The sequence below is a fragment of the Emys orbicularis genome, chromosome 8, assembly GCF_028017835.1.
Source record: "Emys orbicularis isolate rEmyOrb1 chromosome 8, rEmyOrb1.hap1, whole genome shotgun sequence".
NCBI classification, from domain to species: Eukaryota; Metazoa; Chordata; order Testudines; family Emydidae; genus Emys; species Emys orbicularis.
In genome coordinates, this window is record NC_088690.1 from 110700747 (window position 1) to 110719917 (window position 19171).

Consider the following 19171-nt stretch of genomic DNA (forward strand, 5'->3'; position numbering starts at 1 on the left):
TGAATTTTGAGCTAAATTCTAACCACAATTACACCCAGGTAACCCTTTTGTGAAGTATAGTATGGATAGCAAATGGCATGTTCTTCCATGAAAAAATGTGTCCTTTAAGTTACAGAACTGATGCAGTTACAGACCCTTTGTGCAGTATAGTGAGGCTTAAGGATTAGATTTTTATCGGTAAATGTTGATAAAAGATTATTTCACTGTACACACACAAACTGACAAAAAATATTTCTCATCTATAAATAATCAAAACGTACATAAGAAGTAAGAAAGTAAGTAAGTAAGTAAGAAAAATGCTGCTTGAGAACTTATTAGAATTTGATTTAAAGATATTTAATTTGTTTATTTTGACATGATGGTGACAATTTGTGTTTTAAGAGTTATAAAACTTGAACTTTTTGAATCTCAACATCTGCTGTCATTAAATAATTGTCTGCCCTCCACCGATAATTTCCTGCAGTTGTGAAAATTTAAATAGAGAAAAATTGAAAAAATGCTTTAAAATAGACATCTAGATTATCTGTCAAAATAATGAAAAAATAGAAATAAAATTGTGGCAAGCCTAAGTGCAGTATGGATAGCAAATGGCATTTTCTTCTGCATAACAATGAAAAGTAACTGAAAAGCTGTTATAGCCTCTATACACTTCTGATCAGAGGTAAAAAAGTGACTTCACTCCTACAGATTCATTCTTGACAAGCTTCAGAAAAGGTCCAGTGAAGTGTAAAAATTGACATTTAGCAAATAACAATTCAACCTTCATTTTCGTAAAGTTGCATGAAATAAACAACAGGTCTCTAACAAAAGATCTGGTCGCTCATGGTATTAGATGGTACTTGGCTCATTACTGAAGTTAATTAAGAGGGGGACAAAAAAATCTAAGGTCAAAATGAGTAAGATTGTTCATACAGATTTAATTCAGTGCTATCGTTATAAACGGACTATGCAATCAATATATATACCACCGGAGTATCCCCGTGCTGTAAGGTCTGTAAGTGCATTTGCAGAAATAGCCGTCAGGCTGTAGGCGTTTTGTCCTGCTAAATAAGCTCTTCAAATCAAGTTTTCCAATTTGCAATATGGATATCACCCCCAAACATGTGGTACATGCACAGGCGCACACAGCCCTTTTCTGGAATGGTTTTGCAGCCTAAAATTTCTAAGCTTTCAGAAGAGTATTTTCTCCTTTCTGGTTTGGGTATCTCTTTGCTTCTTGTTAGTGATTTCTTATTAATTGCCATCTCTTTAAAAGTAACAAAACAGAAGAAAATGAAAAGTACAAACACTGTCCCAGAAATATTATACCGTACTTTGAAATTCTAGATCAGTGGTTTTCAACCTATGGTCCACAGACCCTGGGGGGTCCGCAGACTATATCTAAGGGGCCCGCCAAAGGCTGCTGTTACCATAGAACTGGTTTTCAACCCTGGGTCTGCAGACTAGATTTCCAAAGGGGTCCACACTTCCATTTGAAATGTTTTCAGGGTCCCCAAATGAAAAAAGGTTGAAAAAAATCACTGTTCTGTATCATCCACATGAGATATTAATGTAAATGACCCTCCTCTGTGAGGCAGGGTGGGTGAGGTAATATAAAAGGTATTACCTCACCCATCTCATGTCTCTAATATCTGGGACCAACACAGCTCTAGCTACACCCTATACCTCCTCCATTGTGTCTGTCCAAATGGCAGCTAAAAATCCATGATTATTTTCAAAAAGAGAACCTGGTTATTTGGGTCAACATTCCCTCTCCTGATGCAACAGTTCTGATGCTGAAGTCTGCATGCAGACGGTTGTGGATAATGGCTGCTGTATTTGCAAAGCACTACACTTCTAGCATTTAATTCAGTACTTCGAAAGTACTGGATTATTTGGGTTAGAGTTTTGTGAATAACTGATTTTTCTGTATGGTAACCAAACCGTAAAATTGGGGGGGGGGGGGGAATCATTTGTGAGTGATCTGAAACAAAAAATGTTTCAATTTTTTTGGCAAAACGAAATGTCAAAAAGATTTTATTTTGATTTTAAGCATTTTTAAAATGTTTTATAAATGAAATTGATGGAAATTCCAAAATAAAAAGTCGAAACATTTCGTTTTGATTCCCCCCCCCCCCCCCCAGCCAAAACCATGTCCACAAATCGACCCGAATTTGCTGATTGTTTCAGTTGACCCAACTCTACACTTTGGGGGGGGGGGGAAGGTTTTCCCAGAAAAATGTCACCCACCAGCTCTACCTTGCGTATAAATAACTCTATAAACAACCAAATTCTAGTCTGTTCAGCAAGATTACTTGACGCGCTCAAACAAGGAACTGTATGACAAACATGGAAGATGCATCATGTATTCCACCATGGAAAGGGACTAGAAAGTAGTAAAGCAATAGTAGGTTGGCCCGAGTTAGCGTAATAGGCCAATCCTTGGCGATCATGTAGAGGTGCTTCCAAGTTGAAACCAGGGTATTCTGCATGATATACCCAGGACTATCTTGCCATGGATGGCTCGGTCACCACAATTCACCTGTAACGAGGGATAGCGAGTGCAATTCACCCCTACACAAAATGCTCAACCAAGCCAGCCTCAAAATAGGGCTTAAGTGGAACTTAAGTAGCACGTAATCTGTGTGTGTAGGGTTACCATACGTCCGGTTTTTCCCGGACATGTCTGGCTTTTTGGTAATCAAACCCCCGTCCGGGGGGAATTGCCAAAAAGCCGAACATGTCCGGGAAAATACCGGCCAGGCACTTCCCCTCCCGCGGCTGCTCTGCTCCTCCCCTGACTCTTCGGCTCTGTTTAAGAGCCGAGCTGCCCGAGCGCTACCGGCTTCGGGCAGCCCCCTTGCCTCCGGACCCCGAGCTGCCGGCCGGGCACTTCCCCTCCCGGGCTCCAGCTGCTCTGCTCCGGTGGCGCAGGGTCCGGAGGCAAGGGGGCTGCCCGAAGCCGGTAGCGCTCGGGCAGCTTGGCTCTTAAACAGAGCCGAAGAGTCAGGGGAGGAGCACAGCAGCTGGACCCCGGGCGGGGAAGTGCCCGGCCGGGGGCGCAGGATCCGGAGGCATGGGGGCTGCCCGAAGCCCGAGCACTACCGGCTTCACGGTTTGCCGGGCAGCCTCCAGACCCTGCGCCCCCGGCTGGGCGCTTCCCCTCCCGGGCTCCAGCTGCGCTGGGGAAGCGCCGGCCGGGGGCGCAGGGTCTGGGGGCTGCCCGGCAAACCGTGAAGCCGGTAGCACTCGGGCAGCCCTTTTCGCGTGGCTGGGAGGGAGGAGGGGGAGTTAGGGCGGGGACTTTGGGGAAGGGGCGGAGTTGGGGCGGGGCCGGGAAAGGGGCGGGGCCAGGGCCCCGTGGAGTGTCCTCTTTTTTTATTTTTTAAATATGGTAACCCTATGTGTGTGGTGCCTTCGCACGGAGTGAATTTCTCCCAGTTCTAGAAGGACAAGCCCACTTGGAGGCTGCTATTTAGTGCTATCCTCCTCACAAGTTCTCATAGCTGGGATGAAATGTGTTGCCTCCCCATTGGGTCTGCAGTACCCATTGTGATGTACTCACTTCTGCTGGTTTCAGAGTAGCAGCCGTGTTAGTCTGTATCTGTAAAAAGAACAGGAGTACTTGTGGCACCTTAGAGACTAACAAATTTATTTGAGCATAAGCTTTCGTGGGCTACAGCCCATTTCATCAGATGCAAGTGGGCTGTAGCCCACGAAAGCTTATGCTCAAATAAATTTGTTAGTCTCTAATGTGCCACAAGTACTCCTATTCTTTTCACTTCTGCTGTACCATGATACAGCTTGTTGTGAATGAGGTGTCGCGGGGAGGGGGCATTTAAGAACTAGAATGTGTTGTACCCTCCTTTGTTTCCTTCCTAGCTTGACAACATCCCACAAAAATAATACCCAGCCACAGCAGCTTCTTCCTGAATTCAGGCTGACATGGTCTCTTCCCATTTACGCTTTTCAGTGAAAAGCTTTCCAAGTTTGATTAGCAACTTACACAAGCCCGACCTTTCTTTCTAAGATTGCGCTTGGGGTTTGGTGTGGTAACGTAGCATTTAATAAATTGATTTTCTTAATGTGTGAAATCAATGCACTCACATACCAGAAAGGGTGAAAAAAAATTTTAATTTGTATTAACAAATGAATGTAACAAGGTACAGTAGATAAGCTGGACAGGAAATATTCAGTGACCCTTAACCAAAATAAGTCATCGGTAAGCTAAGACAGCAGGTACAGTGTGTGATTCTGAAAGCATGCGGGAAAATATAGACGCCACTGTTTTGCTACTTTAAGAACACCCAGAAACTGAAGTCAGTGGGAGTTGAGGGGGCAGAGCAGGTCATAGCATCAAGTCTTTTGATTAGCACACACACAAAATAACCGGCAGGCTGAGACCTTCCATGACAAATTTTGGCCTGGACTACAATTTTAGTCCAAGTTAGAGACATTTGACGATAAGGAATTATAATCAGAACACTTACAGGCTCTTAACTTCTGTACAGCGGTATCAACGACATGGCTGTGGTTTAGTTGGCAGCTATTATTGTACTTGCCATGTGTCAATGTCAGTTAGCATGTGTCAAATCTGCACGTGCCAGCAGGCCACACTTCCATTCCCAGCTCGTAGGCTCTCCAGAGCAGGGATTCCTCTTACTGTGTGTTCATGTACTGTCACGCAGTACCTTCTGCGATTTATAACCTGGCACGTTTTTCTCTCCAAGCCCTCCCTCTCCGTCCCGTGGGGAATTGCTATGGTATTTTTCATCATCTTCCTATGCTCTCAAAACTGGTCCTTAGCTGGTGTAAAGTGACATAGCTCAGTTAAAGTCAACTGAGTTACACCAGCTGAGGTTTTGGGCCGTGAGAGTCGGCCTCCTCTCACTGCTCCAGCTGGGTCCTGTGAAATAAAGGCTCCCCAATATTTCTGTTGAAACTGCAGTGCAACATGTGGCTGTTAGAGCTTTAAGACAGAAAGAATTAACACCACAGGATGGAACTAATCTATCTTTTAAACTCTCTGCTCAGGTCCATGAGGCGCAGTAGGGCTTCTAAACAAGACCAATGTGCAGACATTCCACTGGGCACAGAGGAAGTGGAATTGCCATCATCCTTACATTTAAAAAAAAAATCAGTCACTCTGTGGCTCTGAAATCCCTTCCCATCCATTTGAACAGACCATCTTTTCAACCCACATCAGTATGTATCACACGTCACTTTAGACTTATCTCCCAGTTTCTATGGTAATTTCCTTTCTTCCTTGATTTACAATCAAGATTTTTAATTATCCGGATGATTTTAATTTTCACATCCGTATCTCCTCTTGGTTAAACATTAATTTCATACTTTCTTTCTTGGACAATCTCTACCCTTCTGCCAGTCCTCCAGTTTACAATAAACCTAGATCTCAGTAGTTTTTCAAAGTATATCCTCCCTAGCTACATTTGGTATCTTCTGTCTGATCTTGATTAGTGTCTTTTTAGGTACAGTATATGCCTTCATGTAAACCACCCTAGAGGTTATTTAAATTTTCAAAAAACCCTAAAGCATTTTGGACAACTTTGCATGATTACATCTTTTTCAGCAATTCCCCTAACACAGTGTATTAGTTTATCACAAGGAGGGCTGTGGAAGTAAATTCTGTACACTTCTGTTCCTGTATACTCTGCTGCTTGTAGCACTTTATGGTGGCTCTGAGTAAGTTACTGCAACATTACGAATGTGTAAACTGTGCCTAGAGGATAAAAATCATGACATGTATTTAGGTTTGGGGTCATAACATGAACTATATATAAAGAACTTCATCCCTATGGTGAGGGGTGGATGAGGCGTCGCTCAAAATAGGGCAGGTCCTCGTGGGTCGCCAAACTAGGTTTAATAAAAGGTTTCCTCTTTTTCAAATGAGAGCAGAGACTCTCCTGCCTAGCACAGCCAACAACGGGCTCCTCTAGCTCACTAGTGCACATGGGGCGTGTTCTTGCTAGCAGGATGCGAATCCAGGCTCTGATTAGTTTAGAACCGCCCAGGCCTTAGATCAATTTCAACTAAGCATTATTCTAATCATGATTTATAACCTGTGTTACAATAGTTTATAACTGTTAACTGCCAGGCAATTACCACTTCTCTCACATATTTACTCTCTGCAGTAGTTGTTTCCCGGGTATGGACAGGAGAGTATTATTTTAATATGAGCTATGCTTGGGGAAAGTACACTAGAAACAGTGGCTGAAATTCAAGGTAAGAAAAAAACAACATAAAATTGACTCCATCAACATTAAGCTAAAGTTAGCAAAAACAGCAGCAAATGTATAATGCTTTCTTGGGATGAAATACATTTTGCTTTTGCTTTGCATCTGCAGTGTGTGACATCTCTGTGGCGAAAGACAATGGTGAGGGAAAGAGAAAAGGAAGGTTTCAGAGTGAGATTGAAGACAATGGAGTGAGATAGACTTAGTGGCACAGAAGCAGGGGGGAAGTGGTTGACATTTATGACAGATGCGACAGCACTTACGCACAGACTGGCACCCTGCTCCACACGCACTCTGCGGAGAGTTCAGTGGTTGGGAACGGAAGGAAGGCTAAAATTAGAGGACGCTGGCGTAGGAAAGAGGGCTAGACAGGCGGGGTGAAGAGACTACAGTGAAAATGTTGAACAGAGCAATAAGCCATGACAGGCCATGTATTAGTAGGTATTGGTACATAACTCAGGTGTGGTCTGAGACATGAGGTTTCATTCCTTTTACCACCTAAGAAGTGCAGCAGACCCCCCAATCCAGCAAAGCACCTACACACGTGTGAGACTTTCAGCACATAAGCAGATACATATTACTTTATCAATTCCTGGTCTCTTTCTGTTGGCTCAGTTTGGTACAAAATCCTTTAGGTTCTGCACTGTCCCAGGACAGAAGTAGCCGAGTTTTTGCAGCCTTCCCAGTCTGAGTTAGACTTATTCCTGGTTTAATTAGGCCGTGTAGCCTTTAGCATGTATTGAGAGGTAAACTAGCAACATTCACTGGGTTTTTCCTAGAAATTAGCCAAGGATTTGCAGATTACAACTGAAAGAATTTTCATTTGCAGTCTCCTCTACAGATTACCCTCAGAATTACATGTAGCTTCAGTCAACAGTACAGAATAACCTGCTTCAGAATCCAGCTGCATCTGTGTTGTCACTTGCATAATGGATTTGCAGCATAACTGTTGGAAATTGAATGGTGATTAATTCTGCCAAACCGAAGAATATGTTACAATAATATTGTTGAATGCAAAGATAATAATCTAACTTTGTTTACATCAGCAATTAATGTAGTTGAAGAAACCTTGCATATATAAGATTTATCTCTACTGGATGAGATTACAATCGTACGTCGCTATTCATACAGTCATTGATGCATTTCATTAGAACGTAATTGAAAACAAGATTTATATCGCCATGCAAAAAGTAACATGGATCAATATTTTTATTATTAGCCATGATGTCAGCTGTGAGCTTGTAAAGTGCTTGCTGTGTTTGTGTTGTGCTGAGTACTGTACATCATACGCACTGGAAGTCACAATACTGTATCATGATTAGGGATAAGAAACTGCTAGCATTTCTTCCCTTATACACACCCTCTGTCAGCTTTAAAACCACCTTCTCCAGTCCCAATATCACTTACTCGTCCCCGTCTCTGTCCCCATTTAAGCTTGGAATCTTTTCTCTCTCCTCCCTTCTCTCTCCCCGTCCCAAATGGGTGTTACGTTTTAGTTAGTTTCGTTTTTACAAATCACCAGTGCAGATGCACTGCTAGACAGCCAGAGGCGGAAGCCAATGAAGTGGCCCAGCCCTGAGCTTCTGGGAAGTTGTGAGGTTTTCGACTGAACCAGCTGCATTTTCCATACTGGCGAGAAGTGTGGGGCGTAAACCCTGCATCTAGCCTCATTTTTGCTGCAAGAATTAGGTGGAAACTCCATAAGGAAGAGTCTGTGAAGTCTTCCTCACAGTCAGTCATAGTTTGCCCCCTAGAAGGACCTCTTAACCCCCATTCCTTAGTTGGGATGCTTTTTCCTGTTCTGTGCCATTACCCAGCAGAACTAAAACAATACAATTTAGAAAAGAAAAAAAAGACTGAAATTAACCAGCGGTTTCTTGGTGATTGAAGAAAAACTAATTAACTTCTAATCTAATCTAATTAATCTAATCTTTAATCTAATCAATGGAAAAAATCTTGTGTTTTCTTTTAGAGGAAAAAATAGGTCCTTTGGAAGACAGCTCATAAGTAACGGTATCACAGGTACACGTCATTATGAATGGGTGATCCCATTGATTTTAGTGAAACAAAGAAATCAAAAGAGATAAACTCTTATCCTAAAATACTAGTTCATTGCTGGCAAATGGATGTGGCTCTTCATTTATTTGCTAGCGTAATTTATCAATTGTATGAGACATAAGCAAGTATAATATTAACAGTGGCTAATTTTATGCCCAGCATGAAGTCTTATTGCTGGTCAGAAGTATACTGTAAAAAAGTAATTAGAACCATTGGAAATAACGACCCACAGCTTCAGTAATACACGGGCAAGTCTCAATCCGCAGTTTTCTCAGTTAAATTAAATTAACTCATGTTGCTACAGCACTGTGTCATATGCCGATGACCTATTAAAAGTAAATTAATCCTTCTTCCATACAGAGAGCTGGGATTGTTCCTTGTGCAGAAAAGTCACATGTGGGGAACAGGAAACTGCGTTCCCACCCATGGAGTTTCTGCTGGTTCATTTCTTTTGGGGAGAGGGCTCAAAGAATGGGTCAGGGGTGCCCCTTAACCACATGTATTCCCTAAAATTCATTCAAGTCGCATGCTAGGTCCTCCAAACAGGGCCGGCTCTGGCTTTTTTGCCGCCCCAGGCAAAAAAGCCTCCGGCCGCCCCCCCCCCGCGGGGGGGGGGGCCCGGGGGGGCGGCGAGCCCCGGCGGGGGCTCCGCTCTCCCCCCGGCGGCCGGGGGCAGGGCGCCGGGGGGGAGGGCGGCGAGCCCTGGCGGGGGCTCGGCTCTCCCCTCCCCCCCCCCCGGCGGCCAGAGCGCCGGGGGCAGGGCGGCGAGCCCCGGCGGGGGCTCGGCTCTCCCCCCGGCGGCCAGAGCGCCGGGGGCAGGGCGGCGAGAGGGCGGCGAGCCCCGGCTGGGGCTCGGCTCTCCCCCTGGCTGGGGCTCGGCTCTCCCCCCGGCGGCCAGAGCGCAGGGCGGCGAGCCCCGGCAGCCGGGGGGGAGGGCGCGGGGGGGAGCCCGGCTGTGGCCCCGCTCTGCCCGGCGGCCCGAGCGCCGCGCCGCCCCCCTCCAGGTGCCGCCCCAAGCACCAGCTTGGTTGCCTGGTGCCTGGAGCCGGCCCTGCCTCCAAACACTTCCTGGATCCTCTATTCACAGTGACAGCCCTGTTTCTACAGGAGCTGGGCTTTCCCCAGAAGCTCCCTCCGATGGGGAAGGGAGAGTGCTAGTAAAATGAAGCTCTCGCTGTCACCATTATCTTTCTGGGTGATTTCCTGCTCAGATCCCTCTGCGCAACTGGGTGGGGGCTTCTGTGTGATAAGAAGGGGAAAGGTGCTGCAGGGTTGCACCATTGAACTTCGTGTCTGTCTGGAACATGCCAGATCCGAGTTCCCTCATTTCAGCAGTAACGGGGAGTCTGTGGCTCAGAGTGATGAGCATCACCCTTCCCTTGCACTGTCAGCGAATCACAGGTACTGTATTTATCCAACACCTGCCTGCATGCCAGTACATTTTCCCCATGCAGTAGTTACATCAAGCATTCTTTTAGGGAACAGCATCCACTGCATTAAAAGCACTGCTGGTCCGTGGCAGCGTAGCCTCCAACTGCTGCAGAAGCAGCCTTAGCATCAGCAACAAATTCTTCTTGCTCACTGAATACAGAAGATCGCTCATAATAGTCAGTAAAGCAGCACTTCATTCAGTAGGGGATGCGGGGGATATGGGACGAAAATAAGATCCAAGCTGCTGAAGTGATTAATGTGGCTGCTTATGATGAAGGAAATGAAGTGTAGAAATCTGGGTAAGCAATGACCACTCCAGAAGAACGAATTTCATTGGAACTACAGAACAAACGGATATGCCGACCTCATAAGAACATAAGAACATAAGAAAGGCCGTACTGGGTCAGACCAAAGGTCCATCTAGCCCAGTATCTGTCTACCGACAGTGGCCAATGCCAGGTGCCCCAGAGGGAGTGAACCTAACAGGCAATGATCAAGTGATCTCTCTCCTGCCATCCATCTCCATCCTCTGACGAACAGAGGCTAGGGACACCATTCTTACCCATCCTGGCTAATAGCCATTTATGGACTTAGCCACCATGAATTTATCCAGTCCCCTTTTAAACATTGTTATAGTCCTAGCCTTCACAACCTCCTCAGGTAAGGAGTTCCACAAGTTGACTGTGCGCTGCGTGAAGAAGAACTTCCTTTTATTTGTTTTAAACCTGCTGCCTATTAATTTCTTTTGGTGACCCCTAGTTCTTGTATTATGGGAATAAGTAAATAACTTTTCCTTATCCACTTTCTCAACATCACTCATGATTTTATACACCTCTATCATGTCCCCCCTTAGTCTTCTCTTTTCCAAACTGAAGAGTCCTAGCCTCTTTAATCTTTCCTCATATGGGACCCTCTCTAAACCCTTAATCATTTTAGTTGCTCTTTTCTGAACCTTTTCTAGTGCTAGAATATCTTTTTTGAGGTGAGGAGACCACATCTGTACACAGTATTCGAGATGTGGGCGAACCATGGATTTATATAAGGGCAATAATATATTCTCAGTCTTATTCTCTATCCCCTTTTTAATGATTCCTAACATCCTGTTTGCTTTTTTGACCGCCTCTGCACACTGCGTGGACATCTTTAGAGAACTATCCACGATGACGCCAAGATCTTTTTCCTGACTCGTTGTAGCTAAATTAGCCCCCATCATGTTGTATGTATAGTTGGGGTTATTTTTTCCAATGTGCATTACTTTACATTTATCCACATTAAATTTCATTTGCCATTTTGTTGCCCAATCACTTAGTTTTGTGAGATCTTTTTGAAGTTCTTCGCAATCTGCTTTGGTCTTAACTATCTTGAGTAGTTTAGTATCATCTGCAAACTTTGCCACCTCACTGTTTACCCCTTTCTCCAGATCATTTATGAATAAATTGAATAGGATAGGTCCTAGGACTGACCCTTGGGGAACACCACTAGTTACCCCTCTCCATTCTGAGAATTTACCATTAATTCCTACCCTTTGTTCCCTGTCCTTTAACCAGTTCTCAATCCATGAAAGGACCTTCCCTTTTATCCCATGACAGCTTAATTTACGTAAGAGCCTTTGGTGAGGGACCTTGTCAAAGGCTTTCTGGAAATCTAAGTACACTATGTCCACCGGATCCCCCTTGTCCACATGTTTGTTGACCCCTTCAAAGAACTCTAATAGATTAGTAAGACACGATTTCCCTTTACAGAAACCATGTTGACTATTGCTCAAGAGTTTATGTTTTTCTATGTGTCTGACAATTTTGTTCTTTACTATTGTTTCAACTAATTTGCCCGGTACCGACGTTAGACTTACCGGTCTGTAATTGCCGGGATCACCCCTAGAGCCCTTTTTAAATATTGGCGTTACATTAGCTAACTTCCAGTCATTGGGTACCGAAGCCGATTTAAAGGACAGGTTACAAACCTTAGTTAATAGTTCCGCAACTTCACATTTGAGTTCTTTCAGAACTCTTGGGTGAATGCCATCTGGTCCCGGTGACTTGTTAATGTTGAGTTTATCAATTAATTCCAAAACCTCCTCTAGTGATACTTCAATCTGTGACAGTTCCTCAGATTTGTCACCTACAAAAGCCAGCTCAGGTTTGGGAATCTCCCTAACATCCTCAGCCGTGAAGACTGAAGCAAAGAATCCATTTAGTTTCTCCGCAATGACTTTATCATCTTTAAGCGCTCCTTTTGTATTTTCATCGTCAAGGGGCCCCACTGGTTGTTTAGCAGGCTTCCTGCTTCTGATGTACTTAAAAAACATTTTGTTATTACCTTTGGAGTTTTTGGCTAGCCGTTCTTCAAACTCCTCTTTGGCTTTTCTTATTACACTCTTGCACTTAAGTTGGCAGTGTTTGTGCTCCTTTCTATTTGCCTCACTAGGATTTGACTTCCACTTTTTAAAGGAAGTCTTTTTATCTCTCACTGCTTCTTTTACATGGTTGTTAAGCCACGGTGGCTCTTTTTTAGTTCTTTTACTGTTTTTCTTAATTTGGGGTATACATTGAAGTTGAGCCTCTATTATGGTGTCTTTAAAAAGGGCCCACGCAACTTGCAGGGATTTCACTTTAGTCACTGAACCTTTTAACTTTTGTCTAACTAACCCCCTCATTTTTGTATAGTTCCCCCTTTTGAAATTAAAGGCCACAGTGTTGGGCAGTTGAGGTGTTCTTCCCACCACAGGCATGTTGAATGCTATTGTATTATGGTCACTATTTCCAAGCGGTCCCGCTATAGTTACCTCTTGGACCAGCTCCTGCGCTCCACTCAGGATTAAATCTAGAGTCACCTCTCCCCTTGTGGGTTCCCGTACCAGCTGCTCCATGAAGCAGTCATTTAAAGTATCGAGAAATTTTATCTCTGCATTTCGTCCTGAAGTGAAATGTTCCCAGTCAATATGGGGATAATTGAAATCCCCCACTATTATTGGGTTCTTAATTTTGATAGCCTCTCTAATTTCCCTTAGCATTTCATCATCACTATTACTGTCCTGGTCAGGTGGTCGATAATAGATCCCTAATGTTATATTTTTACTAGAGCATGAAATTTCTATCCATAGAGACTCTATGGAACCTGTGGATTCGCTTAAGATTTTTACTTCATTTGAATCTACACTTTCTTTAACATATAGTGCCACTCCTCCCCCTGCACGGCCTGTTCTGTCCTTCCGATATATTTTGTACCCCGGAATGATTGTGTCCCATTGATTGCTCTCAGTCCACCAGGTTTCTGTGATGCCTATTATATCTATATCCTCCTTTATCACAAGGCACTCTAGTTCACCCATCTTATTATTTAGACTTCTGGCATTTGTGTACAAGCACTTTAAAAACTTGTCCCTGTTTATTAGCCTGTCTTTTTCTGATGTGCCAGATTCTTTTTTATGTGGCTGTTTATCATCTGATCCGGCCCTTACATTATACTTTTCAGTCCTCTGCTCCTGACTATAACCTGGAGATTCTCTATCATCAGACTCTCCCCTAAGGGAAGTCTGTGACCTCCCGCCAGTTACTGCTGGAGTTTTAAAGCAAGCCCTGGGATAGCGTTTAAAGTTTTGCTCTCTCGTTGATTGACGGCTGCACGGAGTTTCCAGCGCCAGCATAAGAAGGCTCTGCTGGGAGACGCACAACTGCCGCCACCTGTTCATTTTTAATGCTGAGACATCTTAGAGAGACATTTGAATGAAGGGGTTTCAGTAGCACATTTAGCACTGCCCATTAAGCATGAGTGAGACAGAGAAGGATGGAGTTCACCGATATACACGCTGACGTGCATTTCTATGCAGGCAGAGTATGTTCCGTTTCTGCATAACAAGACCTCGACAGTACTGCTGATCAGGGTAACAGCTGTTTGCAGAAAGATTGGTGTATCCCCACGCCCATCTTCTATCCATGACACTTACCTGGGCCCCATTACTGCAGTATCTGAGTGCATCTCACTTGTTACTGTGTTTATCCTCACAACATCCCTGAGCAGCCGGGAAGCGCTGTTATCCCAGGTGGGGAACCAAGGGCCGGAATGTTTAAAGTATTTAGGCACCTAAAGATGCAGAAGGTGCTTCGTGGGATTTTCAAAGGCCCCATAGGCACCTAACTCCCACTGAAAGCCCTTGAGGAGAGGTCTTTGCCCTGTAAACTCATATGCTTTAGGGCAGGGGTTTTCATACTTTTTGTATTGTGACCCCTTTCACACAGCAAGCCTCTGACTGTGCCCCCCCCCTTATAAATTAAAAATGGGGGGGGGATTCATTTAATTTAATGGGGGCTCAGGGATGTCAGCCCCACAGAGCTGACAGTTCGCGACCCCCAGTTTGAGAACCCCTGCGTTAGGGCAGAAGCAGCTCCAGTGAAGTGGTGTCTGGGGCAAGCAGTAGAATCTCCAGGCCTGCTTCTGATCTTGCTTTTACACCAGGGTAACGGCATTCTCACTTCACACTGGTGTAAGTAGGATCAGAATCAGGCCCTCAAGAGCCCTCAGCACAAAAGCAAAAGAAAAAAAAATAAAGGGCGTAACTGCCAGTCACTAGGATGGAAAACGTAAGAGGAAGAGCAAACAACGAAGAACTCTAGTGTCTCTACTGCTGTAAGTACAGGCTTACCCACAGCCTGGCAGGTTGGAATCCTACAGAAAGCTCCACAGAGCAGCCCTGGAAAACAAATGTTGATTCTGAATGATCCGCTCATCGCTAAATCATTTCCTATCATTATTAGCCTCCGAATTGGTTCTGCTCTGGGAGACTGCATAAGGTTTTAAATCAGAGGAAAGCAGTGTGTGTCTTAAACGGGTGCTTCAGATGAAAGTATTCTGTAAACATTACTCAGACCCCTTCTTGTGTATAAATCCCCAGCTGCCCTGCTTGGCTTTGCATAGATTTTCTGCTGCTGGTTTCAAGACAGGTGTCTGAGGGATTCATTCAGGAGATCTAAAATAAATCATTCAATAAACCTCCTGCAATCCTGAGTGCCAAAAATTAGTAGGGTGATTCTTTTCTCACTTCCACCAGCATAAAGTCCTCTGAGGGCAGGGTGACCAGAGAGCAAGTGTGAAAAATCGAAACGCTTTTTTTTCCAGGGGAGGGGGTATAGCTGCATATATAAAACAAAGCCCCTAATATCAGGATGGTCCCAATAATATCAAATGGGTGCGAGAGGAGAATTGGACCCAGAGACCAGAATCTAAATACAAACGTGTATTCGTAAAGCACAGTCTTCTTTTCACTGAAAGAGTCACAGTTTGTAATGACATCACTCACATTCGTTTACACAGATTTAAGGGTCTCCGATATCTTTGGCTTAAGTCTGATTTTTAAAAAAAAGTTAAATGGATGTCTCTCAGTTCGCGGAGCAGCTGGAATAAGATGGTCGCAGTCTCTGCTAATGAGTAGGAGGACATAGGGAAATACTGTAATGAAATACCCACGGCTGGCCCACGTCAGCTGACTCAGGCTTGCAGGGCCCTTTAATTGCACTGTAGACATTCAGACTCAGGTTGGAGCCTGTGCTCTGGGACTCTCCCTCGTCCCAGGGTCCCAGAGCCCGGGCACCAGCCTGAGCCTGAAAATCTCCACTGCACTTAAACAGCCCCAGAGCCCCAGCACTGCGAGCCCGGGTCAGTTGACCTGGGCCAGTTGCGGGTGTTGAATTGCAGTACAGTAACTCCTCACTTAAAGTTGCCCCGTTGTTTCGTTGCTGATCAGTTAGGGAACATGCTCATTTAAAGTTGTGCAATGCTCCCTTCTAACGTCATTTGGCAGCCGCCTGCTTTGTCCCCTGCTTGCAGGAAGAGCAGCCCGTTGCAGCTAGCTGGTGGGGGCTTGGAACCAGGGTGGACCGGCAGCCCCCCATCAGCTCCCCGCTCCCCTAAGTTCCCTGTGCAGCAGCTGCCTGCAGTTCAGCTGTGTCCCTCCCCCCACTGCCATGTGCTGCTCCTGCCCGCTGCCTTGGAGCTGCTCCCCAAGACTCCTGCTTGCTGTGCAGGAGGGAGGGAAGGAAGAGGGGGGCTAATGTCAGGGTGTCCCCCTCCCCCCTGCTCCTGCACCCCGCTCACCCCATCTTCCATAGAGCAGGGGGGACACACCAGAGCTCAGGATGGAGGGAGCTAGCAGCAGCTGCAGTCTCAGCAAGCTGATCTAATTAACAAGGCAGTGTACTTAAAGGGGAAATGCGCATCTCTCCCTCCATTCCTGCTGCCTTGTAGAGTGAGAGCGTTAACCCTTGAGGGCTCAGCCAATTGCTAGTTCATCATTTAGCAGTAAGGGAAATATCCCACCTTCTGACTTGTCCACCGCAACCAAGCTTCACAATCATCATCACTGTGTACCAGTATTAAGTTGTTTGTTTAAAACTCTGTGTGTGTGGGGGGGGGGGTCTTTTGTCTGGTGAAAAAAATTTCCCTGGAACCTAACCCCCTCATTTACATTAATTCTTATGGGGAAATTGGATTCACTTAACATTGTTTTGCTTAAAGTCGCATTTTTCAGGAACAGAACTACACCGTTAAGTGAGGAGTTCCTGTATAGACAGACCCATAGTAACTGCCTTAGGGCAGCATAGCAGGGAGCACGAGAGTAGAAAGAACCTGTGGAAAAGCAGACCAGCCTGTTGGGAAGAAGGAGCAGCTGTCTTTCTGCAGACCTGCCCATGGCAGCGTCTCCTTGTTAACAGCAGTGCTTGTCGGGTGGGGCTCCACAGGGCTTTGGGGTGAATCAGAGCCAGGGGACAGCCATTTTGGGTTGCTTTCTCGCTGGCACTGCAGCAGCGTTAATGTCTGTGCCTTCACGCCCGCTTGGGGAGGCAGGTGAAACTAATAGCAAGAAGACTGCTGAGCCTATGGCTTCACTGACAAAAGAGGTGTATTTGTACTGTAGATAACTAACCCATGGTAGCTATCACAGTATAAACACAGTTCAGACAACGCTCTTTAGTTTTACTGGGAGAAGCTAGGCAAGGTCCGCCACAGGCTTAGGGTGGGCAGGGGTAGTGCCGACCTCGCCTAGCTCTCTGACTGAACACTGGGATTTTACAGTGAGATAACTAGCACCGGTTTGTTAGCTTGCTGTAAAAAATACACCTTTGCATCAATGGAGACAGAGCCTTAGTGAGCCATGCAGCCTAAGGAGCAGGAGAGGGGCCCCCCCACCACAGTTCTCCAGAGAGCCTGGAGCACCATGCAAGACTGAAGTGTATGCCCTGTACCCACTGTGCAAGGCAGCTGACCCCCTTTGGAGATCAGAACCTGCAGGAGCGGTCATCGATTAAGCGGTTAAAGCACTAGGCCCGCCCATCCCTGTGGGGTTTTGACAAGTGGGGACAAACAGCCCTTAATCTCTTCCTAGCTCCGAACAGCTGAACATTCCCCAAGGGTTTTCATTTCAAGGCCCCCCTGATTTCTAATCCTTGTTCACAGCCTTGGGCAAGTCATTTAGACCTTCCTACTGCAGTATTCCCATGACTTAAATAAGCCTAACACTTCCCTGCCTCACAGAGATGTCATGAGGATTGGCTTGTTCATGTTGGTATGGTGATTTGAGGATGCAAAGTGTTATGTAAGTGATAAGTATTAGAATTATAACGTTTTGCTATTATGCCCAGGTTGTGGTATTGATTATTTAACAGATGTCTGAACTTGTGAGAACAGCGAGCAAACTGATCAGCCTGCGAAGCTGAGTTTCCGGTGCCTTGCACCTTGTTCCTTCATCTACATCTGGGCAAAGTAGGTGGGAAATGCTACCAGATTAGAATGGTAAAGTTTTATACCCACTTTGTACATGGAGTCTTGCCACTAACCTCAATGGGCTTTGGATCGGGCCCTCAATGAGTACCTAAGGTGCAAGGCATTGGGGAACCGAGCGGGGTGAGAAGAAACGCTCAGATTGAACATCAAAGTGCAGCTGGTGATATAATCCCATCTTGACTGCATTACAGACTCGAGTCACCCACACGCTCTTTGGTGATGGAGGCTCCAAAGGGAATCGAAATTAACGCAGAGGCTGGCAACATGGAAGCCACATGCAGGACAGAGCTGAGGCTGGAATCAAAAGATGGAGAGGTAGGAAATGGAAAAGGAACCCTAAACCAAAACCAACCTGCAGATTTATAACTGCCTCATCCACTTAGCAACCCCCTTTCACACAATGGTTTAAAAACAATGGTGAAGCTGGCCCAGACACGATAGCAGTGACTGAACACATTGTGTGCAAACTCGCTTCCCTCCATGGAGAATGCTCAGCTGATTCATTATTTTTAAAGTGCTTGGATAATAGCATCTGTTGTACAAGGAGATTTATGCAGCTGTAAAATTGCAGTATACTCCTAAATTCTCTGTTTGGCTGTCAGTTTAAAATGAGATTTACTTGGCTAACATAATTCAATCTTAGATCATGAATTTTGCAATGAGAGGCGCTTAATTCACCTGGATAGGTCTGCAAAGCTTTTGGAACCGGCTGTTTTGATTTTTGAGGGAATAGTGTCAGGAAAAGTTAGACAGCTACATCAGTTAACTACCAGAAGGAAAAAAGAGGGTTAAAAAATGGGAAAAACCTAGAATTGGGTGGAAATTTTCAGATTTATAGTTTATTTTCCCCCAAAAATGCACTTTTGGGTAAATTGAAACTGCAAAATCAGGTTGAACTTGGCAAATAGTTTTTGCCCCCCAAAAAAGGAAAATATTTTTGAAAGAGCTGAAACATTTTGTTTCAACATTTTCTAAATGAAACATTTCAACTTCTCATTTTGAAATGATGTTTCATTTTAAAGTTAGCTAGATTTATTTTTAAAAATGTGTAATTACAGCTGCCACTGCTTCCCCCCTGGACCCATTTGCATGAAAAATTCTATTGCTCGCATCTCAATTTTGCAATGAAAGTTATTAATTTAGCAATTAAAGATTACAACCCATTACTAATTCTCTCTCTGTCTCTCTCTCCCCACACCTCACTTCAGATTACGCTGAATGCTGCAAATATCAGACTACCTAGATTGCCTCTAGCATCCCACTCCTCTACTGGATCCAGGCAAAAAATCTACGAGCTGTGTGTGTGTTCCAATGGGAGGTTATTCCTGTCTCAGGCAGGAGCTAGTTCCACCTGCCAAATAAACACAAGCATCTGTTCTTAAGAGACGGTTCGCAGCACGCATTGCAGGCAGCACAAAGGCCCTGTTCTGGTCTCACAGATAGCAGCTGCCAACTATTTTTGCTAGAACCCAGAAAGCCTATCAAAGACTTTTTTGTGTGTGTGCGTGTGTGAATATATATATATATGAATATATATATATAAAAAGATATATATATATCCTCTGTGTAAAATGATGTTTCAGTACAATGAATCCCAGGGTGACCCTATTACATTCTGTTAAATTGGACTCACTACTCCCTGAACCCTTTTGTATTAATATAGTCTAATGGTCCTC

The 19171-nt window shown here is 44.8% G+C and overlaps 1 protein-coding gene across 1 annotated transcript in view; it reads left to right on the top strand.

The window, feature by feature from the left end:
* The window catches only part of SGCD (sarcoglycan delta), a 203056-nt gene extending 184179 nt beyond the window's left edge, over window positions 1-18877 (top strand). The window contains exons 6-7 of the mRNA XM_065409666.1: window positions 17687-17810; window positions 18704-18877. Coding sequence (XP_065265738.1) covers window positions 17687-17810; window positions 18704-18877 — 298 coding nt within the window. The remainder of the gene's footprint in view (window positions 1-17686; window positions 17811-18703) is intronic.
* The last annotated feature ends 294 nt before the right edge of the window (window positions 18878-19171 follow it).